General features: G+C 38.1%; 6 protein-coding genes, 1 non-coding gene and 2 pseudogenes across 12 annotated transcripts in view; 6 read left to right on the top strand and 3 right to left on the bottom strand.

Annotated features, from left to right (window-relative positions):
• Positions 18–907, bottom strand: LOC109128633 (probable protein phosphatase 2C 4; the record flags this gene model as incomplete). Its single annotated transcript, XM_019235422.1, has 1 exon — positions 18–907. A coding segment is annotated over exon 1 (456 nt), but the record flags the coding sequence as incomplete, so codon positions are not given.
• On the top strand, positions 2,643–5,181 carry LOC104739336 (protein TRM32-like). 3 transcript variants are annotated; one of them, XM_010459647.2, is made up of 4 exons: positions 2,643–2,864; positions 3,124–3,260; positions 3,363–4,370; positions 4,471–5,181. In XM_010459647.2, exons 1-4 carry the CDS (start codon positions 2,794–2,796, stop codon positions 5,040–5,042), a joined length of 1,788 nt encoding a protein of 595 aa, XP_010457949.1. In that variant the 5' UTR covers positions 2,643–2,793; the 3' UTR covers positions 5,043–5,181. The 3 variants fall into 3 exon arrangements, with proteins under 3 accessions (XP_010457949.1, XP_010457950.1, XP_019091866.1); XM_010459648.2 differs by having other exon boundaries at positions 3,113–3,260; XM_019236321.1 differs by lacking the exon at positions 2,643–2,864 and having other exon boundaries at positions 2,881–3,260.
• On the top strand, positions 5,286–7,737 carry LOC104739335 (probable GTP-binding protein OBGM, mitochondrial). The gene is made up of 5 exons (XM_010459646.2): positions 5,286–5,533; positions 5,620–5,728; positions 5,885–5,967; positions 6,052–6,114; positions 6,205–7,737. Exons 1-5 carry the CDS (start codon positions 5,408–5,410, stop codon positions 7,291–7,293), a joined length of 1,470 nt encoding a protein of 489 aa, XP_010457948.1. The 5' UTR covers positions 5,286–5,407; the 3' UTR covers positions 7,294–7,737.
• On the top strand, positions 10,410–13,249 carry LOC104739332 (annotated as a pseudogene).
• TRNAA-AGC lies at positions 13,519–13,591 on the bottom strand. The gene has a single exon. It is a non-coding gene; the product is annotated as a tRNA-Ala (tRNA).
• On the top strand, positions 16,678–19,316 carry LOC104739331 (protein kinase APK1A, chloroplastic-like). Its single transcript, XM_010459645.1, has 7 exons — positions 16,678–17,012; positions 17,261–17,348; positions 17,538–17,863; positions 17,958–18,093; positions 18,188–18,330; positions 18,427–18,550; positions 18,637–19,316. The coding sequence occupies exons 2-7, from the start codon at positions 17,306–17,308 to the stop codon at positions 19,104–19,106; spliced, it is 1,242 nt and encodes a 413-aa protein (XP_010457947.1). The 5' UTR covers positions 16,678–17,012; positions 17,261–17,305; the 3' UTR covers positions 19,107–19,316.
• On the bottom strand, positions 19,544–23,350 carry LOC104739330 (annotated as a pseudogene).
• On the top strand, positions 24,375–25,149 carry LOC109128632 (putative leucine-rich repeat receptor-like serine/threonine-protein kinase At2g14440). The gene is made up of 2 exons (XM_019235421.1): positions 24,375–24,590; positions 24,686–25,149. The coding sequence occupies exons 1-2, from the start codon at positions 24,509–24,511 to the stop codon at positions 25,147–25,149; spliced, it is 546 nt and encodes a 181-aa protein (XP_019090966.1). The 5' UTR covers positions 24,375–24,508.
• LOC104739328 (leucine-rich repeat receptor-like serine/threonine-protein kinase At2g14510) overlaps positions 25,215–26,621 on the top strand; it is a 7,073-nt gene continuing 5,666 nt past the window's right edge. For 2 of the 4 annotated variants that reach the window (XM_010459636.2, XM_019235822.1), the window contains exons 1-3: positions 25,215–25,430; positions 25,526–26,069; positions 26,229–26,547. In XM_010459636.2, the coding sequence (XP_010457938.1) occupies positions 25,349–25,430; positions 25,526–26,069; positions 26,229–26,547 (945 nt within the window). In that variant the 5' untranslated portion in view covers positions 25,215–25,348. Of the gene's footprint in view, positions 25,431–25,525; positions 26,070–26,228; positions 26,593–26,621 lie in introns of all 4 variants that reach the window. The other 2 variants (XM_019235821.1, XM_019235820.1) reach the window with 2 other exon arrangements.

Genomic DNA, 26,621 nt, shown 5'->3' with positions numbered 1-26,621 from the left:
CCTGAGAATAACCCGACCCGATCAAGAGGACCCGACATGAACCCTCTCTCGATCGGACCTGAAAGGAACCCTCTTTCGATCGGACCCGAGCCCAAAACGATCGGACCGGAGCTTTTAGGAATCGGCTGAAGAGGGATTGAAGAAAACGAAGTCGTGCTCTCGAATGCGGCGGCGCGGTCTATGTGACCGTACGGATCGTATAGAGAAGTTGAGAGAGGAGTAGCTGTGTTGGCGCTTACGGAAGCGCCGGAGATTGTACGGAACATGGTCGTCATTGTATCTTCCTCCTCTGAATGGACCTTTGAGGATGAGATTAGAGTCGGTTCGGGTCGTACGTAGCAGAAGGAGTGACCTAAACCTTCGTCTAAAGGATCCGGAAGAAGAACAGAGATGTTTTTTTGCCGGTAACGTTCTCCTCCTCCTCCTCCTCCGCCTGTGAAACACATACTCAGTTTTGTTACTCCGTTACCCATCAAAGAAACGTTTTTTTTTTTCAAAGGAATTTTTTTGAGTTTCAAAGTCAATATTATATAGACGATTTGAGAAAATTCAATATGAGATTGATTTTGTTGTTGTGAAGAAAAAAAAATCCAAAGAGAAGGTGTAAGAAGAAGAAGTAATTAAAGAGAGAGAGAGAGAGAGAGAAGAGTTGACTTATGTGCAAAGAGAAAATGATTTTTCTAGTAACCCAATTGTATTAAATATCGAATATAAGAAAAGAGAAACAAATATATACAAGAGATATTATTCGTTTTTTTTTTGTCTGATTTAAAAAATCGCTGATAAGGAAATAGTGGATGAAAAAAAGTGTGACGTTGAAAAGAAGTAAATGAAAATTTCGCAGAGAGTTGTAACAACTAGCAACTAGTACTAATAAGGAACGAGTGAGGAGGCGTTGACTTAAAAGAGGTTTTTAAGTCAGGGGGTTTCTATTTAAATGGGGAAAGATGGTTTATAAGGACCACTCTCGTATCAGTGTGTGCATGCATGCACGCGCTCTTCTCTGGTGTGAGTCATGACCGCCGTACGAGAGGAGTTGGAAGACGGAGTCTTCTTCTTTTCTTCTTCTTTATTGCGTGTGTGAGAAATATCCAATACGTTCTTTTGTCCTTTTAGAGAGGTGTAATCTATACGTTGCTGAAAAAAATAGTACACGGCACACGGCCTCAGAATGGAGCGTGGACTTTACTTACGCGTGAAAACTCCCATTGCAAGTAAAAAAAGACTTGCTTACAAACTTAGCTGCGGAAAACTAGGAAAGGGCCAATTAAGGAGCTTGCGTAGATAGTAGTATAAATCTCTATTTGTATAAGTCAAAAGGAGTGCCACAAAATTCTCTCATTTGTTTTCGTATCGGCAATCGCCGTTGGATCCCGTGTTCATAGAGAGGATCAGATGGGCTATGAGACAACCACGTGTCACGTTGTCACTGACGGCCTCGTTTTCTTCAATCTCTTCGTCAACTTTCATAATTCCTTTCCCCCCCCCACCACCACTACTCTCACCCTCTCTTACGTCATTCATTCATTCATAGTATTTTTTATAAATTTTGGACTTTTCTTTCATTTTTTTTTGTTACTTCTAATTTTGTGTTGTTCGTCAACAAAATTTTATATGAATGTGTTTAGTTCATTTTTATGAAGTTTGGTGGCAATATTCATTTACTTTGGTTGGGGCAGTTGTGAATCATTACTATTCTTAATCACGCCAAGCCAACTAAAAGTCTTTGACTTCGTTTTCTTACTTACGTTTTGTTTAAAGATTTTTTTTTTAATTCGATAGGAACAGACTTAAATTAATAAATAGAAAACCAACTATTTTTATATACATGTTGATAGCGACCACTTGCTAAACAAGATTATCTAAATCCCTTTTGTTTTTTGTTTTATTCTTTTCTTGCTAACAGTATTTGGTAAAACACGAAATGTGATTGGGGTTTCTTAATCTTCTAGGTCAACCTTGAGTTTCAGGTCAATTCTGGCTTACATTTTACTGTTTATATCGAACTAGATATCCTATGATCATTTGACAGAATTGTAACATTAAACAAATGAAACCTAAGCAGCCAAAAGGATGGCCTACCTTCCCATAAAACAGGTATCAACAGATTTGCCACAAACACAAGTAGCCTAACAACTCCTCCTTCCTACGTACTTTGGTTGCTCACATACTTTTACCAGCGCAGTTCTAGAAACCTTTTTAACACATATAAATTGGTTAATTAACCGCAAGATTTTTGTTATGAAAATTTCTGGATCAAAACTTTCTCTTTTTTTATATAAATAATCGTTTGTCAAGAAGGTTTACACACTGTGTTAGACCAAGCTCTAAATTTGGTAGAAACTAAACAATACTACTAAAACTGAAACTGAACTAATTTACTCTACAAAATTATTTAAATTTAAATAGTTTTTTTTATTAAATATGTGCACTGACAAAATAATATAATATTTAAATATAAATAAAAGAAGAGAAAATAATTTATGAAATTCAATTATAAATTAAAATATATTAGATATCAAATCTAATATAGGAAACTACATGTGTTTGAATGAGAACAAAAAAAATTTCATGTATTTTCTCGTGGCGTGTGAGCGTTAAATTATGCATATATGAAACAGACATTTTGACAGTTTTCTACAAGTAGACCGGGCCATACTTGGCGGGTAAAGAAAGTAGAACCACATAGGAGAACGAAAAGTCTCCACTTTATTCCTTCTTCGTTCTTGTTCAAGGGTCTTTTTTTCCAGACCATCTTCCGTTGCATCATCTTCGCCTTCTTTCAGCTTATATATGTTCTTCTCCGTTTGTAAAGAGTCAAACTATTATTTAGTTGCTTGTTGTTTCTTCCTCTTCTTGATCAGGTCAGCTTTTTACCGTATAACTTTTTACCGGATATGATTCCTCTTTTGCTTAGATTTTTATCGATAGTGATGATTTGATTATATTTTCGTTGGATTTTGACAACTTCAGAAAAGCTACCAAGTCTCTGTGTTTCTGACTAAACTTGTCTGTGTTTTTTTTTTTTATAATACCTCGCTGTTGAGTAATGAGTATAATACTCTGTCTTTCAGACCGTTCTTTGCTAAAAAAAACGTCATTTAAATGGTAGATCATCATTAGGTCTGAAATGGGGAAGCATTTAAAAAACGAGAATTCGAGTCCAAAACATGGCAAAGACAATCACAAATCAGGATGGTTAGCTGGAATGCTTCATGTGCTTGACTTTCACCATTGGAGAACTAAGAACCGACCAATCTGTAAGCTTGTTTTGTATTTGTTTAATAGATTTTTTCAAAGTATTTTTATGGTTAGTTAAAGAAAATAAATGGTTGAATGATTCTTTTACTCTGTTTTTATAGGTTGGAAGACCCCACGAACTCATTCCTTGATGCGTGGTGAAACAGAGGAACATGAACCGTTTCTTGATTCTAAGGATGAAGATTCAAAGATAGTTAATGTTGTTGCAGATAATAATAAGCCAACGAGACCAGAAGCAAAACTGAAGAAGATGATGACTACAAAGCAAGTAACTGAGTACGTTGATTTTCTTGAAATCCTGAGAAAGGAAGATGTTTTTGTCAAGATAATGAAAGATCAAGTCCAGATCAAGTCTAATCCAAGAGTTTTGCCCAAGTCAGGCTCGTTTCCTATCTCACGCTCTCCAAGTCCTGCTAGAATCGATCACAAGCAGAAGGAGAACTGGTATTCTCCAAACCAAAACAGTGCGGTTTTGAATCTGAATGTTCCAAGAGACACTTCTCATCAAGAACACAAACCAATCTCTCCTTCTCGTGGCTCAGCTGATGATGATCATGGGTTTAACCACACTGTTATAAACGGGTTTAGAGAAATCAAGAAGTTGCTCAAAAACGCACTTAAAGACCGAAATCACACAAGGAAGAACAAGAAGAAGGTTTCGGATGTCGCGAAAGATGATTATGTGGTGAGGTATTCTCAACTCTTGGAGCATAGTTTTAGAAGAGAAGGTGGTGGACTGCGTTCCAAGAGCTTAAAACTTTCATATGAAGATAGAAAGAGTGATTCAAGAGATAATAAACCGCAATTCTTCAGACGGATTTCGTCCTTGTCCAGTCTTGAAGTTCTTGGTTCATTTCTGACCGACCTTCCCCGAGACAATTCTACTTCCAACCTGGAGCCTAGGAAATATGTAGACCGAGATACTAACTTTGGATCCAAGAAATCTTTGTTGTTATCAGAATCTCCCGTAAGAGCAGAGAAGGAAGAAAAATATGAGGTTCACTTAGACAGCCCAAACCAAAGAATCCTCCAACAAGATCCAGATTCTGTTCCTAGCCCTAGTTCTTTGGAACACACTGCACAAAAGACAGAAACTTTACCCTCACAAGGTAATCTTTTGTCTTGAACGAACTATATATAGATAGATATCTATGTTTGATGAGAGAAAGATATGCAAATTTAACAATTCTTTGGATGCTTGTTCTACAGGTTTAGGTCTAACTTCTTTAGACATTTGCAACCAAGAAGAAGAAGAAGAAGAAGAAGAAGAAGAAGAAGAAGAAGAAGAAGAAGAAGAAGAAGAAGAAGAAGAAGAAGAAGAAGATGCCTACTTTTGTTATGTAAAGAAGGTTTTAGAAGTTTCAGGCTTCCTTGACAACAAAGACAACGGAGAAAAATGGCACTCAGAGGAACAACCACTGAATCCATCACTAGTATACGAACTCGAGATACAAGAAGAATCAGTAGTGAACAACAGAGAACTTCTCTTTGACTTGGTTAACGAGGCAATCGTCGAGACTCACAACCAATCGTACATATACTTTCCTAAAACATTTCCATATGGAAAACGTTATCTTGATGAGGTATGGGGAAGAGTCGAGTGGAACCTCTCTGGTTTAGGAGCTGAGTATAGAGATCGTTCATTGGACGATATTGTAGGAAGAGATCTTACAAAAGCTGATGGGTGGATGAATCTACGAGGTGATTCTGAATGGCTTACTCTTGAGCTTGAAGATTTGATTTTTGATGATGTTCTTGATGAACTGCTTTGTGTCTATTAGTATTTACAAAAAGAAAATCCCAAATTTGAAATTTTCAGGTAGATTTTTGCCTTTTATTTTTGGACATACATTGTACTGTATATAAATATGTGTTTGATACAAACTTTTTGATGAATAAAGAATTCTTTTTTTGTAAGCAGTTAAATTAGTTAATATGCTAATTCAGTCCATTTATTCTAACTAAATGGGCCTTTGTTAGCTTATTGGGCCGAGCCTGTTACGTCAAACCCTGAAGCCACGTCTCCTCCGACCACCACCGCGGCGACTCCTCTATCGATCAATTACTTCAGCGGGACACTTTCCTGTGTGTTAGTTTACTGTAACCTTCTCTTAAGGTCGCCGGAGATCCGTCGGGAACAAAGTTGATGTGGCTAAGCAGGGTCCGATACTTGGGATCTTACGGAAGAACTCAAAAACCGCCATGGATGAGTTATCCAGTGGTATTCTACTCAGATTCGTCGGAGAAGAAAGGGAAAGAGACGCCTTTGCAGGTGAATTCATCATCTATTCACTTCCCCCACGAATAAAAACCCAGTCTTTTTGCTTTTTTCCTCACTGAATCTGATTTGTTGTGCAGGAGACTAGAATGAGGGATAGGTTTACTCTGTACGCACGTGGCGGTGAAGGTGGCAGTGGTTGTTCCAGCGTTCGACGGAGCCGTGCCGATCGCTATGGAAAACCTGATGGTACTATCTCCGAATTTGATAATACATAGTTGTTGGATTATTATTCCCATTCCACAGCTATGTTTTAGGTTTGTTGGTTTACTTAGAGTTGGAACTTAGTTTATGTTGCTTTGAAGAATGTTTATGTTGATGTAATGTAATTGGGACTTAGTTTAGGCGGAAATGGTGGGAGAGGAGGTGATGTGATATTAGAATGCACTCACGCTGTTTGGGATTTCAGCGGGTTACAACCTCATGTTGTAAGTTTATGTCACTCTTTTTCGTTTTCCGGAAAGATGTTTCACCATGAGCATTTCTATTAAATGATTTTATGAGTTTTGTAGAAAGGTGGGAAAGCTGGACATGGAACTTCCAAAAACAGGATAGGAAACAGAGGAGAAGACAAGGTTTCATTTATTCTCATTTAGTTCCTCTGCTTCTTTCTTTTATTTGTGGGGAACTTATACATCGTTCTGCGCTTGTTTGTGTTACCGCAGGTCCTGCAAGTCCCTATTGGGACAGTGATTCATCTTCAGGAGGGTGAGATTCCATCTCAGGTGGAAAATGAGTCTCCCAAAGATTTGGATCCATGGGACCTTCCTGGCTCACTGGTTGAGGATCCTGCACTGGAAGAGAACCTTGGTGCTCATCAGGAAACTATGCCGGAGTCTGTTGAAGATGATACTGAGGAAGAGAGTATAACGAGACATTTAGGCATCCCGGAGGAAGATGATTTTGAAGACAGCGAAGAAGAAATTGATCAAATCAGGTATAACGTTGCGGAATTAACACAACAAGGTCAGAGAATTATCATTGCTCGTGGTGGTGAAGGTGGTTTGGGTAACGTTTGTGGTACACGTTATGTAAGAGGCAGCAAGTTTGCTAAATCCGTTATCCGTCAAACCAATTTGAAGAGCATGGAGGACGATGCTGAAGATGAAGATGAACGGTCAGGTATTAAAGCCGGTTCGCTCGGTTCTGAGTCTGTTCTGATATTAGAGCTCAAGAGCATCGCCGACGTAGGCCTTGTTGGGTTGCCAAACGCAGGGAAAAGCACTCTTCTTGGTGCACTATCCCGTGCTAAACCCCGCGTGGGCCACTACGCGTTCACGACACTCCGTCCCAATCTAGGAAACGTAAACTACGATGACTTCTCCATGACGGTAGCAGATATCCCGGGACTTATAAAAGGAGCTCATCAGAACCGGGGTCTAGGCCACAACTTTCTCCGCCACATCGAACGGACCAAAGTCTTGGCTTACGTTGTGGATTTAGCATCGGGGCTAGATGGTTGCAGAGGAGTGTCACCGTGGCAACAACTGAGAGATCTGGTGATGGAGCTTGAGTTCCATGAAGAAGGGTTATCCGATAGGTCGTCTTTGATTGTAGCAAATAAGATCGATGAGGATGGTGCAGAGGAGAGATTGAAAGAACTTGAGAGGAGAGTGAAAGGAGTGAGGATATTTCCGGTTTGCGCAGTTCTTGAAGAAGGCGTGGCTGAGCTTAAAGATGGTCTGAAAATGCTTGTAGACGGCGATGGTGAGGGATCAGAGAGATTAAAATTGGAGAATATCTGTGTTGACTAGTTTAGTTTTGTATCTCTTTTGAGTTCAACTTGTTTCAGTAGATCAACCAATTTGTCTGTGCTGGAGAAGTCTCTCAACTGTTGTACAATGAAATATTTTCACAATTTTTATAATTGATTATTTCACATTGTTTTATAAAACAGAACGATTATGAAAAATGCTACAAACATTTTAATAAAAATTGTAAATCTATATGCATGTTTATGATAATATAGCTAACTAAATTGTAAGTCTATATGCATGTTTATGATAATATGGAGAGGAGACATAAAATCTTAAAAATCACAAAAGTCAATACATAAACTTTATATATTTTTGTCTTACGTTACAAATTAGGAAAAAAACATTACACAGCAGGAACAAGTCAAGCATAATAATAGTTATTACGCAACACAATATGCCAAGCCTTTATTCCAACATACACAAATATTAATAATCATCAAACACATATTTTCCCACTTTCCTTGGCATATATGATTTTAGACCACAATAGTTTCTTCAACAGCTACAGTTTGACCCGCAACTGCAGTTTGATCCGCAGCTGCAGTTGTCGCACTCCTGGTTGTAGTTCTTCTCGCAACTTCACCACACAAAAGCAAACATTCAAAATTTAGTATTAATATGATGAGATAGCAACTACATACATACATATATACAGGTGAAAAATATATACATATATATATATATACAGGTAAAGAAGAGAGGGTCGAAGGCTTACCTGCAAGAGTCACCACATTTGCAGAAGGAGCCACATCCACAGTTAGAACCTGCCATTTCTCTTACTTCTCTTTGATTGATTTTTGTACGTAGTTTCTTTTCTTTTTCTTCTTCTGATGCTTTATGCTATTTAACCAAAGGGAATGGCCAGTATTTATAGAAAAAGAGAAAGATTCTGTTTTATTTATATAAAATGCATATATATATATATATATAATTTATATTTTATAACTTCCCTATCTATATTTTTTAATTTCGTATATGAGAGGGTAAGAAACAAATATGATATACATGAGATACTCGGTTAGCTTTCTTGTTGGACAATATAATCCATCTATATAGATTTAGATTTTCTAATTTCGGCAGATATTATGAGAATGAGGTTTTTGTCCTAAATTATCTCTCTCTATCCTTTTTAGTAAACATGTCCTTAAACAAGATTACAAAATCATCTTTTAGTTTAAGAGAACATGTTATTAGAAAATAATATAAAAGATGGAAACGTACTAATTCAGTGTAAACGAGGCCGGCACGTAGGAGGAACTAGGGAAGTCAAAAGAAAAATTCGGATAGGATTTGTGATGGAACGTACCACCAATTCAGGACCTTGAAGGGGCAAGAAGCCAACGAAAACACCAGCCCCAGCTCTACTGCATGCTATACTATTCTATATATAATGACCCTATCTACACGATTATTCCTTCTATTGTCGTTTACGTAAAGCTATATTAGCGACGACGTTCGTAAATTCCTAGACAGAGACTACTTAGCCCAAACGAATTTATGCGGCTCTTATATTTTTGGCGCTCCAATATAGCATTAGTAAAAATTAGGGAAAATGTTTATACCTACCTACTCGAACTTTCGGCACCAGAGACAAAATAGGCTTGTTCAGAAACCAGTCGCTCACCGACAGATTTAACACCACTCATCATATAATTTTTTTGGGATCCTCCATCTACCTAAATTTTTAATTTTTAGTATAAAGATCAAAACCATACAAACTTCTACTTAATTCCATAGTTACTAACCTTCACTTCAAATTGCATGTACATCAAGTTATCTTTTAAATTAAACATGTACAGTAAGTTGCTACCAAAAAGAAAAAGGTATATATTCGATTTTATGATAATAATTAGTAGAACGTAGACCGTATCTTGGATCGTCCACAGGAAGATTTCAAGACAGGGGACAATATTTCTCATTTAATTAAGTTTTCCTGACGCATAAGATAACATTACAAAGTTTTAAAAGAACGGATAATGTTCCCCCTGATTAATATAATACATCATATGTAAAATATGAATTTGTAATGTTTTGAGTTTTGACTGTTTGTTAGATAAACAATATGCGTATAGTCAGCCTATGCAGATGAAAGAGGGCACGCTTCATGCCTGTTTTTTGGGTCGGCTGCCGTTTTCAATTGAGATCGTTACTCTTGTTGCGTGTACGACTTTTTACATTTTTTTCGCCATATTTAATTTGACGTTTTCCTATTTTATTTGTTGATACTCTTGTTTTCTTGTTTAAAACATCAAATTACTTTCCTGAATAAAACTGTTGGAACAAATCTAAGATAAAAGAAAATAACGGGCAAGTTGATGTTATTCGTAGATTTGTTAAAGAAAGTCTCACCAAGAAAGCAATCCAATTATCCCATATATACAATGTTTTTCTTACTTTGTCAATGTCATATACGAAATTAAAAAACTTGAGGATATAGGAAATGCCACGTCTATGGTAGATATGAAACCGAATCTCTCTCTTATTCTATAAATAGTGGCCATTCCCTTTTGTTGAAATCACAAAAAGCATCAGAACAAGAAGAAGAAAAGAAAAAAAGAAACTACAACAATCAATCAAAGAGAAATGGCAGGTTCTAACTGTGGATGTGGCTCCTCCTGCAAATGCGGTGACTCTTGCAGGTTAGCCTAGATCCTCTCTCTTCTTTACCTTTTTATTAAACCTGCATCAAAATATATTAAGAGTTCAAACTTCAAAGATTTAAAATCTTGGGAAATTAGGTTTTTGAAGTATTTGAGTTTTAATCGCTGCATGGTACAAATAACAAAATTCAAAACCCTAATGACTCGTTTTTTACAATTTTGTTTGTTAATAGAACCAAATGTTTTTTTGTTTTCCCTTCATATATATGCTTTAAACTCGAAAACATTTCAGGCCGGTCTTACGCATGTCGTGAATTAGTCTTAAATCTCATCAGATCTATTAGTTAGTAAACTTTGATATATATCGTTAATTCTTGTATTTTCTTGTGTGGTGTAGTTGCGAGAAGAACTATAACCAGGAGTGCGACAACTGTAGCTGTGGATCAAACTGCAGCTGCGGGTCAAACTGTAGCTGTTGAAGAAATTATATTGTGGTCTAAAATCATATATGCCAGGAACACTGGGAGGAAAACAAATGTGTTTGGTGCTAAGAGATGTGTGTGTTAGAATAAAGACGTGACATCGTGTGTTGCGTAATAACTCTCCTAAGCTTTGACGTTTCCTGCTTTGTATTTTCTATGTGGTGATGGTGTGATTTGTATTAATTTCATATGTAACAAAAAAAAAAAAAAGAAGAAGAAGAATATATATATGTGTAATTGACTTTTGTGATTATTAAGATTCCTATTTGTATTATTAGCAACCAATCCGAAATTAGACAAAAGTAAGCAATTCGAAAACCTAACCAAATACTACTAACCTAACATTATGTAGTTACTTATCGGGCTTTAGACGGGCCAGTAAGGTCTCCCAAAAGAATAAGAAGAAATGAGATCTATTATAGCGGTGATGAGGCAACGGGAATATTTCGTTCAGGCAATACGTCGAACACCTTGCGTGACATCTTCCCCTGCTTTCGATCATACCAATTTCCAAGCTTTGAGCTTTCTCACTACATTAATACCTTCGACGAAACCTCCGGACGAGGCATGTATCGGGTCGGACGGAGAAGAAGAGCCCATCAAGTGTTTATCTCTCAGAATCGAGAAGCTCCCCAAGGGGGTTACTGTTGGGTCTGCGGTACAGAGCTGGATGGGCGATGGGTTTCCAGTTCATGGTGGAGATGTTTATCACGCCATTAATCGATTGAGGAAGCTCCGACGAAACAAACGTGCCCTTGAGGTTCTTAAATTCTCTTACTTGCTTCTTCTTTTTGTTTATATGAAGAAGATACTCTTTGAATGTGTCAGCTGAGACGTTTTGGTAATGTTTGATTCAGTTGATGGAATGGGTAATTAGAGAAAGAACTTACCGTCTTGGTGAGCTAGAATACTCCTACTTGCTTGAATTCACAGTCAAACTTCATGGCGTCTCTCAAGGGGAAAAGCTTTTCACCCGTGTACCTCAAGAGTTTCAGAACGAGCTTCTTTACAACAACCTTGTGATTGCTTGTTTAGACCAAGGTGTCATTAGGCTTGCTCTAGGGTATATGAAGAAGATGAGAGAACTCGGTTTTCGTACATCCCATTTAGTCTACAACCGTCTCATCATTCGCAACTCAGCTCCCGGGAGAAGAAAGCTCATAGCGAAAGACCTTGCCCTCATGAAAGCTGACAAGGCCACTCCTCATGTCTCTACGTATCATATCTTGATGAAGCTTGAAGCTAATGAACATAACATTGACGGGTTGCTAAAGGCTTTTGATGGTATGAAGAAAGCTGGAGTTGAGCCCAATGAGGTTTCTTACTGTATATTGGCTATGGCTCATGCTGTTGCTAGATTGCATACAGTTGCTGAAGCATATACCGAGGAGATAGAGAGAGATCTATCACTGGGGATAATTGGTCGACCTTGGATATATTGATGATATTGTACGGCCGTTTAGGGAAAGAAAAGGAGCTCGTGAGAACTTGGAATGTTATCAGAGGGTTTCATCATGTTAGATCCAAGAGTTACTTGCTGGCAACGGAAGCGTTTGCGCGAGTGGGGAACCTTGATAGAGCTGAAGAGCTCTGGTTAGAGATGAAGGATGTAAGAGGACTTAAAGAAACAGAGCAATTCAACTCTCTGCTCTCGGTATACTGCAAGGAAGGTTTGATAGAGAAGGCAATCAGTGTGTTCCGCGAGATGATGGGAAACGGGTTTAAGCCTAATTCCATAACGTATAGACATCTGGCTCTAGGATGTGCTAAAGCCAAACTGATGAAGGAAGCTCTCAAAAACATTGAAATGGGTTCGACTCTAAAGACGAGCAAAAGCGTAAGAAGCTCAACGCCGTGGCTGGAGACGACTCTATCGATCATCGAGTGTTTTGCAGAGAAAGGTGATGTTGAGAACTCAGAGAAACTGTTTGAAGAGGTGAAGAATGCAAAGTATAATAGGTATGCGTTTGTGTACAACGCTCTGTTCAAAGCTTATGTGAAGGCCAAGGTGTATGACCCTAATCTGTTTAAGAGGACGGTTCTAGGTGGAGCCAAGCCTGATGCTGAGTCATACAGTTTGTTGAAACTAGTTGAACGGTATAATCCCTGACTCAAATTAATTTTTTTTTTTTTTGTCAATCTTATCTACCCCCAATGTTAACATGCTTCCTACTTTATCCCCAAGTACTCTAGATTATCTCTTTAATGGATTATCAATAGAGAGCTCTTAACCGGTCCGTGAGCCCAAAAAGAAAAAAACCAATTAATGCGTATTAAGATTAAACTTATCCTTCATAATCCTCAAATGTAGTAACTGCTAGCTAGCTACTTGCTCACGGGCTCAGAGTGAGCTACCCGCTAAGTTGGTTGAGCTGTGGAAATAAGCAGTGGGACTACCAAAGCATCCTCGTAAGTTGGGCCTGGCCTAAGAAGTGAGAACAGAGGCAAAATTTTGGTAAATAATTACAAGCTACTTGGTTAGGGGCTCAAAGAGAGCTGCTAGCCGCGTAAGTTGGTAGATTGGAGCCGTGGAGGAAAGAAGCAGTTCACCGACGAGTCCACGTGGCAGACATGCTTTTGCATGGACATTGGACCCTTTGTCTCTTTGGGTCCCTACCGATGGGTCAAACAAGCAAATGTCAAACCGTCGGAATATTCGTTCACACTGTCACATCCGAAAGAGACAAATGCTAAAATACACCAAAACTCTTTTCTCTTGTTTTACTCTTTTTTTTTTTTTTTCATGGACTACCAAATTATCCTAATCAGAAAAGATATATGAAGTCGACTTGTTGGTATATATTATATTGAGAAAAATGGAAAAGGAATCAGTATGCCATGTTCTCCCATCCATTAAACAGAACTACTTGTTCGTTTCTTCGAAATTATTGGGAGTTTTTGTAACCCTTTATAAATTAGACATTACTTTAATCTTCTCTCAACAAAAATATATTACAAAATATTTTGTATGCCAACAATGCCACTAAAAAGCTGTATATCTTTTATCGGATGTAAATACTTTTTTTTCTTGGTAACAATCTTTTTCTTTTGGGGGTGACTCTCTCTATCAAGTATCAACCACATTACTGGGGTTTTATATACTAAAAAATATATTAAAAACAGAAAAAATGACATTAAGATGGAGATGCGGGGTATCGATCCCCGTACCTCTCGCATGCTAAGCGAGCGCTCTACCATCTGAGCTACATCCCCAATTTGTTTATACATTAGAGCCATGCTTATTTATTTATGTCTACGTAATTCAAGAGTCAAGAGTCAAGGCTAGTGAGGTTATTACATTATCTTTTATGTAATATCATCAGCCACAATCGGAGTTTATTTTAGTAGAATACTGCATGAAATAACCAACCAAAATCTTGATCGTCAAATATTCAACAGCTAAATTAAGAAAAAGTCAAAGGAGGTATTCCATACTTCTTAATGTTTCTAACAACACTAGACATAAAAAGTACTCGTAGATAGATAGTTACAAAGAAGAACAATGGCTTCTTATAAAATTAATACTAGTATAATATTGTTGGTCTCTACGAAATCAGCTCTTAATCAAAAAAAGAGAAATTTGGTCAAAAGTCAAAACAAAAAGAAATAAAGAGCGATAAATCAGCAATGGGGGCATTTTAGTGTGGACCTTGTATAATTTCATTGGATACAAAGTTTTTTTGATTTTTTCACTCCTGAGCACTATACAAACGCATACACCAGCATCTGAAAGATGAATTGCATTAATGCATTAAAACTTTAGTACTGTATTAAAGTTTTAATTGAATTGCATTTAAAACGAATTGAAACTTTAGTACTGTAGTATAGTATTAATCAAGATTGGGTTAAGAGAATAAAAGAAGCACACAAGAAAATAAATGAAGCCAATGGAGTCAATGACAATCTTTGTCGGTCTTCTCTCTGGATTTAATATTCTAATTCCTATCAAAGGAGACTTAATTAATTGTGGACTATATAGTAACAGGACCAGTATAGGATCATTCTTGGATTTAGTTTGTATTTTATTCAGATTTCTAAAAAACCTTCACACAACGTTAAGGTTTGTACTGCTTATTATTAAGCAAGGGGAACAAACAACCATCTATAAATATTACCAATGGTCCAATGCCATTACAAAAAAACGAAAAAAAAAAAGTGTTTACCCGAAAGTTTGGGTGGGGCTAAGACCAAGGTTTTCTCTTTTGTTCGGGAGCGGATTCAAAGTCGGACGAATGGTTGGACGACAAATTTGCTTTCAAAAGGGGGAAGGGAAGTGATGATTAAATCTGTTGCAACTGCTGTTCCAACGTTTGTGATGTCTTGTTTTCGGTTACCAAAAACAATTACATCCAAGCTTACCAGTGCAGTGGCAAATTTTTGGTGGAGTACAAATGGTCAGACAGGGGGCATGCATTGGCTTGCCTGGGAGAAATTATGTGTTAGCAAACAGTTGGGTGGTCTTGGTTTTAGGAATGTGGATGACTTTAATTCGGCATTACTGGCCAAGCAACTTTGGCGTCTGATAGACGTTCCAGAGTCTTTGTTTGCCAGGGTTTTCAAAAGTAGGTATTATAGGAATACGCATCCGTTGGATCCAATTAGGTCATACTCTCCCTCCTATGGATGGAGGAGTATATGTTCTGCTCGCTCTCTGGTTAATAAAGGGCTTATTAAACGGGTTGGTTCTGGGGACACCATTTCTATATGGTCAGATCCTTGGGTACCAGCTCAATTCCCGAGACCAGCTTCCAGCAAGGGGCCGTTAAAGGACCCTTCTCTTCAAATGAATCAATTAATTGATCGACAAAATAATTCTTGGCGTCTGGATATGCTCAATGAGCATTTTGATCCACTTGATGTTGCATTAATCAGGGCTATTCCGTTGGGTGGTAACCAAAGGGATGATCCCTTCGGTTGGCATTTCACGAAAACTGGGAAGTATACAGTCAAATCAGGCTATCATACTGCACGTCATGACGTGGTTCGGACTTTTGCAGCCACTGGTTATGGCCCGGAAATTACCCCCTACTCGCTAGTGTGTGGAGGGCTCGTTGCCCACCTAAGATCCAGCATTTTATGTGGCAGGTCTTATCTGGTTGTATTTCGGTTTCGGCAAATTTGGGACGACGGGGTATTGCTTGTGATGTACGGTGCGTACGATGCGGCGCGGATTCGGAGACAATAAATCATGCCATCTTTGTGTGTCCTCCGGCCCGTCAGGTTTGGGCGCTAGCAAATGTGCCGGTGGGACCTAATTCCTTCCCGACGGAATCAGTATATGCAAATGTTGATCACTTTTTAGGGCAGCAGAATCCGGGAGCCCATATTGCGGCTTTCCCTTGGCTTATGTGGTTTATTTGGAAAGCAAGGAATGCACGTGTCTTTGACAATATTGCCGAAAGGCCAGAGGATATTGTTAGGGTAGCAGAGGGTGAAGCTGCAGCATGGCAGCAGGCTCAGATAGAGGATGATCTAGTGACCAGTCCCACCTTTCCAGTAGTTTCGGAGTTGCCAGTTAGGGTGCCTACGGTTTCCCTTCCTTCGGTCTTTTCAGGATATCGATGCTTCATAGCTGGATCTTGGAAAGCAGGGGATTTGTATGCAGGTGTTGGTTGGTGTTGTACCTCGATCCAGACAACGCTGCCGTTTTTGGGTGCCAAGAATTTCAGGCGAAGTCTATCTCCATTACATACTGAAGTTGAAGCGTTCCTTTGGGCGATGCGCTGCATGATCAGCCATGACTTCAGAGAGGTGGTTTTTTATACTGACTGCTCAGACTTGGTGAAGATGGTGTCTTCTCCTTCCGACTGGCCAGCGTTCTCGGTGTACCTTGACGACATCAAGACTAATAGGGAGGAATTTTCTTCCTTTTCTTTATCTTTAATTCCTACAAATGCTAATTTAAGGGCGAATTCTTTGGCACGCCAAACATGTACATCTCCGCACCAAGTATTGTTTGTAAACGATTTTTCTACCAATTAGCTCGTTTGAGCTGATCTGTTGTTGACAAAAAAAAAAAAAAGACGTACGTAGTAGGGTTAGCTGGAAATATGCTGGTATTGGTAAGCCTCACGGGCATTGTCTCATTCCAAATTATCAAGAAAAAATATTATTTAAATGACCCTTTTTTTTGTAACATATACACCAATAATGCGCAATCAAATTCAGAACCTAATTAATAGATCGTCTAAACAAGAATTTGTTTTTTTTTTTTTTTATTAACGCTAAATGAGCCGAGCTGAGCCCAGTACTATTAGGTGGGAGTTGTATACATCGAGAAGTAATAGAACGCGGTGTGTGAAGAAGGGCTAATCTTTTCTGACTTGATGATATCTTCTCTTTTTTCTTTCTAGTACCAAAAAGGCCAAAACGAAAACGATTGAGAGCAATGACAACAACACCTCTAGTATTTAGTAAAACAAATCGATAGTAGTATTTTTTAAAAAAGGGGAAAATTTTTGATTTTCGAGAGAAAGAGATAAAGGCGGGACCGATCCGCCATTAATGCTTGCTACCACCCCAACTGCAACGCTTCTCTTACTCTGTCTCTCTCTCTCTCTCTCTCTGTCTCTGTTTTTTCACTTTTCTATATCTCTTGGCTGAGAGAACTCAAAACAAGAAAGAAAAGAAAAGGGTGAGTAAAGAATTTGTCTCTCTGGTTCTTCAATTGTTTTAGTTGTTAGGTTTACTTAAATCGGCAAAAAGAGATTTGATGAACTTTGGTCATAGGCTTTTAAAGTAATGCATTACATATATGGATAGGATAAAAGTTGGCAAAATCTTTTTTTTTTTTCACGATTTGATTTATGTCTGCCTCTACTTTCCAGCTTCCAATTTGATTAAAAGTTTCCACCTTTTTTTTTCTTCTTATCTTTTATATAGTGAGAGATTGCACAAGCGTGTCCAATTTGGTTCTCTTTCTCAATCATGGGGATTTGCTTGAGTGCTCAGGTCAAGGCTGAGATCCCAGGTACTACACTTTTACTTCTCTTTTCTCTTCTTCTCTTCATCTGTTAAGGCAAAGTTCTTAAAGTTTTGATTTTTGTTTTTTCATGGAGGTTAGGGCTTTTTGGTGTTTTGGCAAATTCGATTGGTTTAATGAATCTAATGAAGGTGCGAAACTAATGCTTTTTTTTTTGGTTTGGTTTGGTGGGTTTAGGGACGAGTTCGAAGTATGTGAGTTCTGACGTCAAAGATACTGGAAGTCTTGGGAGTAAGGCTTCGTCTGTGTCTGTAAGACCAACCCCTCGAACCGAGGGTGAGATCTTACAGTCTCCAAACCTCAAGAGTTTCAGCTTTGCTGAGCTTAAATCCGCTACCAGGAATTTCAGACCAGACAGTGTGCTTGGTGAAGGTGGATTCGGTTGTGTTTTCAAAGGATGGATTGATGAGAAGTCTCTTACCGCTACAAAACCAGGCACTGGTTTGGTTATTGCTGTCAAAAAGCTTAACCAAGATGGTTGGCAAGGTCATCAGGAGTGGCTGGTAAATAAAAAAGAAGCTTTAAATATGCCAATTTTGGTTCTTGTGTGTTGTTGTAATGCTTGATGATTGTTATCTTTTTTTGATGATTTTGTAGGCTGAAGTGAATTACCTTGGCCAGTTTTCTCACCGTCATCTTGTGAAGCTGATTGGTTATTGCCTAGAGGATGAGCACCGTCTTCTTGTTTATGAGTTCATGCCTCGGGGTAGCTTGGAGAATCATCTTTTCAGGAGTATGTCCTCCTTCCTCCCAGGCTGGTGTCAAACTTTTAAGCTTACTATGATGGTTATGAGTATTTAGGGTTTGTTTTTTTCTTGGGTTTGCAGGGGGTTTGTACTTCCAACCATTATCTTGGAAACTCCGGTTGAAAGTTGCTCTTGGTGCTGCAAAGGGCCTTGCTTTCCTTCACAGTTCTGAAACAAGAGTGATATACCGTGATTTCAAGACTTCTAATATCCTTCTTGACTCGGTATTTTACACTTTACTCATTTTTGATATGATTGCCATGACAGAACTGCTAAAGTTTTAAGCTTTATGATGGAAGTTTTTGGGTACATGATCGCAGGAGTACAACGCAAAGCTTTCTGATTTTGGGTTGGCCAAGGATGGGCCAATAGGTGATAAAAGTCATGTCTCTACAAGGGTCATGGGTACACACGGATATGCTGCTCCTGAATACCTTGCCACCGGTAATTGTCAACTTCTTTTTGGTCAAATCTTTGTTTTCTGGAATTAGCTTCTTCTTATGACTGATCACTTTTCATATTTTACTTAGGTCATCTAACAACAAAGAGTGATGTCTATAGCTTTGGGGTTGTCCTTCTGGAGCTGTTGTCTGGTCGTCGAGCTGTGGACAAAAATCGTCCTTCTGGAGAGAGGAACCTTGTGGAGTGGGCTAAACCATATCTCGTAAACAAAAGAAAGATATTCCGAGTCATTGATAATCGTCTTCAGGACCAGTACTCTATGGAAGAAGCATGTAAAGTGGCTACTCTGTCTCTGAGATGTCTCACCACAGAGGTTAAGCTGAGACCAAACATGAGGGAGGTTGTTTCTCACCTCGAACACATTCAGACTTTAAATGCTGCTATAGGAGGGAATATGGATAGAACAGAGAGAAGAATGCGTAGGAGAAGTGACAGTGTTGCCAGCAAAAAAGCGAATGCGGGTTTTGCTCGGCAGACTGCTGTGGGCAGTACAGTTGTTGCTTATCCTCGTCCATCGGCCTCACCACTGTATGTCTGAAGAAGTATAAACAAGTCTTGGGTCTGTGTTTTTTGATCAAAACATTTGCAGGACATGAAGTTCCTATATCATGTCCTGTCTTTGGAATCTGGATGTACAGTTTTGTCTCTGTTAATGTAAGAATTCAGTTCATCTCTCATTACAGGACGACAAACATGTAATTTTGATCTTTGTAACGGGAGCATTAACATAAGGATAAGTTAGCTCTCATATCTACTTATTATCAAATATGCGCAGGACATCAGGCTGTACAATATCTGCATTGACATAGTTCTTGAAAAGAAAAAATGTAGTGGAACGAATGCTGCAGGTGTAGACNCCTGTCTATGGAATCTGGATGTACAGTTTTGTCTCTGTTAATGTAAGAATTCAGTTCATCTCTCTATACAGGACGACAAACATGTAATTTTGATCTTTGTAACGGGAGCATTAACATAAGGATAAATTAGCTCTCATATCTACTTGTTATCAAATATGCTCAGGACATCAGGCTGTGCAATATCTGCATTGACATAGTTCTTGAAAATAAAAAAATGCAGTGGAACGAATGCTGCAGGTGTAGAGTGGAGATTAACGTGCCTTAGGGTTCATATCAGTACTGAAGCTTAAGTTAATGTCGATGGATCTCACTGTGTCTATGTCTCTTGTCCTCTTGTTTTCAGATACCACACAATCCTTTAGTTCATGAACTACATGAGACATGTTGGGTCTTTCTCGGGAAGAAGAGTTGATGCATGTCATTGCTAATTCAAGAGCTTTCCATGCAGAACCAGAGTCATAAACCCCTTGAAGTTTAGGATCCACAATATTGCTAAGGTCTCCTCTAGTGAGCATAAATTTCGCCCATTCTGCAATGTGAGGCATGTCGCGGGTTTGATCGATCACTGGTTTGTTTGTGATGATTTCTAATAATACAACGCCAAAAGCGTAGACATCACTCTTCTCAGACAACCTATTTGTTTGGTAATATCTGCAGGACGAGATGATTATGATTCTTTTGTGAATGTGGTTTCCAGAGAAAAAGCCAAAAGACACTTACTCATGATCAAGGTATCCAAATGTTCCGGCAACACGTGTAGACACATGACTTTCATCTCCAACCGGAAAAGATCTTGATAGCCCAAAGTCTGCAAGCTTGGCATGTAATTGATCGTCCAATAGTATGTTAGAACTTTTTACATCTCTATGAACTATCAGCGGTTTGCAGCCAATATGTAAGTATTCCAATCCTGTCTCCAAAAATTCAGGTTTGATAATTAATCATTAGAAACTTGGTTAAATGGGTGTAATCTAGAAATGGAGATGTCCATTCTCTGAAAAAATAACAAAACGGACCTAGTGCGGCATCAACTGCTATGTTTAGTCTATCAACCCAGCTAATTATGGAGCTACCTGCATGTATTAACATAGTCATGAATGTCATCCTAGCTAGGTTATCATCAACACAATGCATGATATATGAATATGTTACCTGACAAATGTTGTTTCAAATCGCCATTGGCCATGTACTGGTAGATGAGGGCCAAGTGATCTTTTTCATCGCAGTATCCAACAAGACTTACCAGATTTGTGTGGTACACCCTTAGAAGAAGTTCTACCTATCCAAATATATGTACAAAATATAAATAAACTTAAGCTTACAAAATGGATAAGAATTAATAATGGTGGTGCCAAAGAAAAACCTCTGTTTTGAACTCTTTATAGCCTTGAGCTGATGATGGAGAGAGTAGCTTAACCGCTACTTCTTCTGTACCATTTATATAACCATGGTAGACCATCCCAAATCCTCCTCTACCCAAAACTCTTTCAAAGTTATTTGTCATCCCAAGAACTTCGGTATATGTATATCTTCTCTTTTTTGTTACTATTGATTGCTGGCTTGGTGATGGACCTAGAACCGTAAAAATAAGAAATAGTCACTATCATGTCTCTGAGTAATGTAACTATGTATGCATACACTAATGTATCTGGTTTGATGAATTTGTTACAGATACCTTTTCCGAGTAATGAGCGTCTTTTAAGACAAACAAAAAGAAGAGCGATCATTGCTACTATAGCAGCGAAAGAAGCAAGTGATGCAACAACTGGTAACATGATGCTATTTTTATTTTTGTTGCATGAACCGGAAGAACAAAGGTTTGGATTTCCTTCAATGCTAGTGTTGTAAACAAGCTAACCAAGTGTTAGTGAAGACATAATACAAAATTAAAGACATCAGATTTAATGACAAAAGATAGTTGAGAAGATCTTACTTCAATTTCAACCCCTTTTTCACTTTATCGAGTAGAGTTTGAGGGACTGAACCACTAAGGTCGTTTCCGCTTAAGTTTCTGTCTAAGTTAAAAAGACAAAACATCAACATACTGGGACAATAAATTGGTAATGTGTTAATATAGCTGACCGAGTCACTTACATGACTAACAATGATTTCATTTTGGCTAGAAATTCAGGTACTCCACCTGTTAAATTATTATTTGACAGGTCCCTATCATTTGCAAAAATGATACAATTGTTTATATTGCTCTGCCTTGATAAACAGAGTATTCATGTAGACCGAAGTACTTACAATCTTTGAAGCTCCGTAAGATTTTGGATCCCAGGAACTATAATTCCAGTTAGTTCAGTTGAGGACAAGTCTCTGGTGATAAGATCATAACACACATTTAAAGTGTAAGATATTCAGAAACAGAGAGATTAATTACATTCCTTTTTTTTTTATTAATCTTAGGAATGATCATGACACACGTACAAGGAATGGATTCTTGGTGGTGTAGACATATTGGTGTACTCACAGGTAAGACCATCCCACAAGAATTGTTGAGGAACACATGGATCTCCCTGCCAACTAATCCTACTTAATTGATAGCTTGTTTCTATGCTCTTGATAGCAATGACTAAAATAGAAACAGAACACTTAAAGTAAGTATATATGTATATAGAAAAGTATATACTCACACTTAGCTGATCACATACCGTCATTTGCATTTGTTTCGGACTGCGGCAACTCAACTGTTGTAAAAGCCTCAATAGCATTAAGAAGAGGAGGGAGAGTTGACTTTGGAGTTCTTATCAGTTGCAAGTGGCATGTCCCTCCATTGCATTTCACAGGTGATGTGTTAAATAGCGTATTTACTAGCAACTCCTCAGGGCTAACAGGTCCGTAACTAACATCTTGACCTGCGCTGATGTTGAACTCCCTGGTATCATTGTCCCTTAAGGACTGGATCTCAGCAACGTGAAGGTATGCATAAACTAAGTCGTTAGGTGTTTCCAAATTCCATGAAATAGTCAATGGTGAACTCACATTTGCAGGTGTGGCTGCCGTAGCAACTACATCTTCTGGCAAGTTATAGTCGTTGTCAGAAGTGTCGATTGAGAGACTTGTTCTTAACAGTTTCCATCCCGGCATGAAGAATGGAGTCCAAAGACGGTCATGGACATCTACTGGGTACCTGAAGAGATCTTATTCATCAAAGTGGTTGGGAATCTCATACAAAATATATTCAGTCATCATCATTTGGTTTTGAGTTACCTAATAACGTCTTTGGAATCGGTCAAATAAACGCGGAACAAGTTCTTCAAGGAACCAGACTGAGGAATATAAGTATCATTTCGCAATGGTCGTAGCTCTAAAGCTGATATTAGCGGCGTAGTTGTTCCAGTCTTAACAAGACAAACTTGTAAAGAAGTTGACCTTGGTACGTGAATGATTTCCTCCCTTGTACCGTTAATATTTCTTTGCAAATCGACCGTGGTCCATATATTTGGACCAAGATAAAGGTCGAACTTTGGTTGCGTATTAAGATTGTCGTAGTTTCCGTAGGTAAACATGGCTACGATCAGGTAGTTTGTGCCTTGTAGGACGCTGAGAGTATAGCAGTTCCTTACTCCATCCGGAAAATATCTTAAAACTGTGTATGGCTTTATATATTCCATCCCCGAAACATTTTGAATCTTACCACTTTTTCCGCTTTTGATGAAATCAGCGTCTGATCTGAATGTTAACTTTGTCATTGGTTCCGTGTAAGGAGACTCATTGGCTTGTAATCCACAATCCAAACTGATGAATCCTTGAAAGACAAGTAAAAATGAAGGAAATAATTGACAAGCGTTTAAGTTTGGAAACTTAATTAATGTCTAGGAAAAATGTTTAGAAATTAAAGATGAAAAAGCTGTACCTTGTTGTTGATCTTGTGCTTGAGCAAAATCAGGAAGACCGATAAAAGTCCACGGAGATTTTTCATTTTCCTACTCTGTCCAAGAAAAGCAAGGATCACAAACTACCAAAATACTTATAATCTAAACATGATGACACATCAAACCTTCTGGACTGTTTATAGAAAACGGTTGAATAATTATATATAAATAATTAAGTTTCACTTATATTGCTGGTGGGAAAAAGTCGAAATAATTTATCAAGTACAATGATATGATGGTAAGACTTTTTTCCAAGTGGAAGTATTAAAAAATTCTTTAGGGATTTTGTTTTTATAAGTTTGGATATTCCATTTGGCCATATCCAACACGAATATTTTAAAACAGATATAGAAGTTTCCAGACGATTTTTTTTCTCAAACAAACAGCAAATTAACATACATGCAGGGCTGGTGAGAACGTTCTTGCGAAGTACGAACAATGTTGGGGAGCGTGCGTGCCTTGTTTTCATTTTACCAAGATCAGCTCAAATTCACATCAAAATTGAGTTAATTTGTGACATCGAATTGTGTGACAGAGACTACCGTAAGATACGTGTTCTACCCGCCAGTATTATTAAATTAAATAGTAGGGAAAACCGAAATAGGTTTAACTTGGCTAATGTAATTAGGATAGAAACCGGAAGGTCCGGAACCGATGATCTTTAACTAATAGTCAATGGCTAAGTTAATTCAGAGGAAGCCTCTAGGCCAATGGTTGTCCACCGGGACTGGCTTCCTCTGACATCTGTTCACTGTTGACTAAAGTGAGCCTCTATGACTATCAGTTGTCGAAAAGAAAAATGAACTATTATGTTTCACATGCATTAAAAAATCATTAGTATTAATTCGTTTACGTAACTTAAGTTATTTTATTGCGATTGACCCGGCTTTTATTGTTATGAAGAATGATTTGGTTCACATTGTATTAAATTAAATCAGAACGCGACAGCAAAATCATGTCGCCATCCATATTGATATTGTATTCCATTGTTTTTTCTTTGTTTTAATGACTGCCAGCACTATTTATGTAGCTAGCTAGTTTTATTTTTTGCTGCTAGCCGTATGCATTAAGTTGACTTTACCAGCTCATCAAAGGAGTATGAAACAGATGTACATTCATACATAAATAAATGAATTCATGATGCTTCAAGGCTTTGATAGTTTGTTAAAATCTTGATTTGGTTGAGAATTGATAAGTAGTCGCGAATGGAGACTTGCATGAAGTTTCTGTTTCTCGCTTTTGCCACTTTCTCCATCATACACCAAGTTCAGTCTCAGGATCAACAAGGTACTTTTACTTCTCTCTTTGATATATAGAACTTGATTTTCCAAAAAAAAAAAACAAAACAATATCTTTCTGATGTATCTCTTTGGTTTTACCAGGATTCATCAGTATAGATTGTGGATTACCTTCCAATGAGTCTCCTTATGTCGAACCAGTCACCGATATCACTTACACCTCTGATGCTGGTTTTGTCCACGGAGGAAAGACTGGTACCATCAAAAAAGTCTCTGAGACAGACTTTATCGCAAAACCATATAGGGTTTTGAGATACTTCCCTGACGGAACGCGAAACTGCTACAGTTTGAATGTCACTCAAGATACAAATTACCTCATCAGGACAGTTTTTGTATATGGAAACTATGATGGTCTTAATATTTTCCCAAGATTCGACCTCTATCTTGGTCCTAATATTTGGAAATCCCTAGATCTGAGAAGAACAGGTTTTGGTGCTGTTGTTGAGGAGATTATTCACGTCACAAGATCTAACATATTANAACGCGACAGCAAAATCATGTCGCCATCCATATTGATATTGTATTCCATTGTTTTTTCTTTGTTTTAATGACTGCCAGCACTATTTATGTAGCTAGCTAGTTTTATTTTTTGCTGCTAGCCGTATGCATTAAGTTGACTTTACCAGCTCATCAAAGGAGTATGAAACAGATGTACATTCATACATAAATAAATGAATTCATGATGCTTCAAGGCTTTGATAGTTTGTTAAAATCTTGATTTGGTTGAGAATTGATAAGTAGTCGCGAATGGAGACTTGCATGAAGTTTCTGTTTCTCGCTTTTGCCACTTTCTCCATCATACACCAAGTTCAGTCTCAGGATCAACAAGGTACTTTTACTTCTCTCTTTGATATATAGAACTTGATTTTCCAAAAAAAAAAAACAAAACAATATCTTTCTGATGTATCTCTTTGGTTTTACCAGGATTCATCAGTATAGATTGTGGATTACCTTCCAATGAGTCTCCTTATGTCGAACCAGTCACCGATATCACTTACACCTCTGATGCTGGTTTTGTCCACGGAGGAAAGACTGGTACCATCAAAAAAGTCTCTGAGACAGACTTTATCGCAAAACCATATAGGGTTTTGAGATACTTCCCTGACGGAACGCGAAACTGCTACAGTTTGAATGTCACTCAAGATACAAATTACCTCATCAGGACAGTTTTTGTATATGGAAACTATGATGGTCTTAATATTTTCCCAAGATTCGACCTCTATCTTGGTCCTAATATTTGGAAATCCCTAGATCTGAGAAGAACAGGTTTTGGTGCTGTTGTTGAGGAGATTATTCACGTCACAAGATCTAACATATTAGACATATGCGTTGTCAAGACAGGAACAAGTACACCACTTATATCAGCAATTGAACTAAGACCTTTGCCGTACAATACTTATCCTGCACAAACCGGTTCCTTGAAGAATTTAGTTCGCTACTACTTCACCACTTCTAACAAAACAATACTGTAAGTATGTTAACTTGACCTTTTTTTGTTTTTTTCCGTCTACAACTGTCACACACACACACTTCCAAATTTGAATCTATGACACGGGAAGAAAATAGTAGCCTAATCCATATTTAATTTTATTGATATAACGTAAATACTTGAATTTTAATTTGGCAGTCATCCCAAAGATGTTCATGATCGTGTTTGGAATCCGTACTTCCAGCCAGAATGGACGCATATAGACACAACCCTCAACGTAAGTGACTCGTCTGGTGGCTATGACTTGCCACAAGATGTAATTGCGACCGCAGCCACACCCACTAATGCTAGTGAGCCATTGATCTTTACCTGGAATTTGGAAAGCGCTGATGATGAAACTTATGCTTACATATATGTCGCCGATATCCAACAAGTGCGAGCCAATGAAACAAGAGAAATCGAAATTGTGGGGAATGGTAAAGTTATTTTCCCACCTTATCGTCCCAAGAAGTTTGAAGTAGGGATGCTAACCAACACTGTACCACTAAAATGTGAGGGAGGGGTATGTCGAGTGCAGTTTTCAGAAACGCC

Source organism: Camelina sativa, chromosome 14 (genome assembly GCF_000633955.1).
Source record: "Camelina sativa cultivar DH55 chromosome 14, Cs, whole genome shotgun sequence".
Lineage (NCBI taxonomy): Eukaryota > Viridiplantae > Streptophyta > Magnoliopsida > Brassicales > Brassicaceae > Camelina > Camelina sativa.
This window is presented reverse-complemented; position numbering and strand designations above follow the sequence as displayed.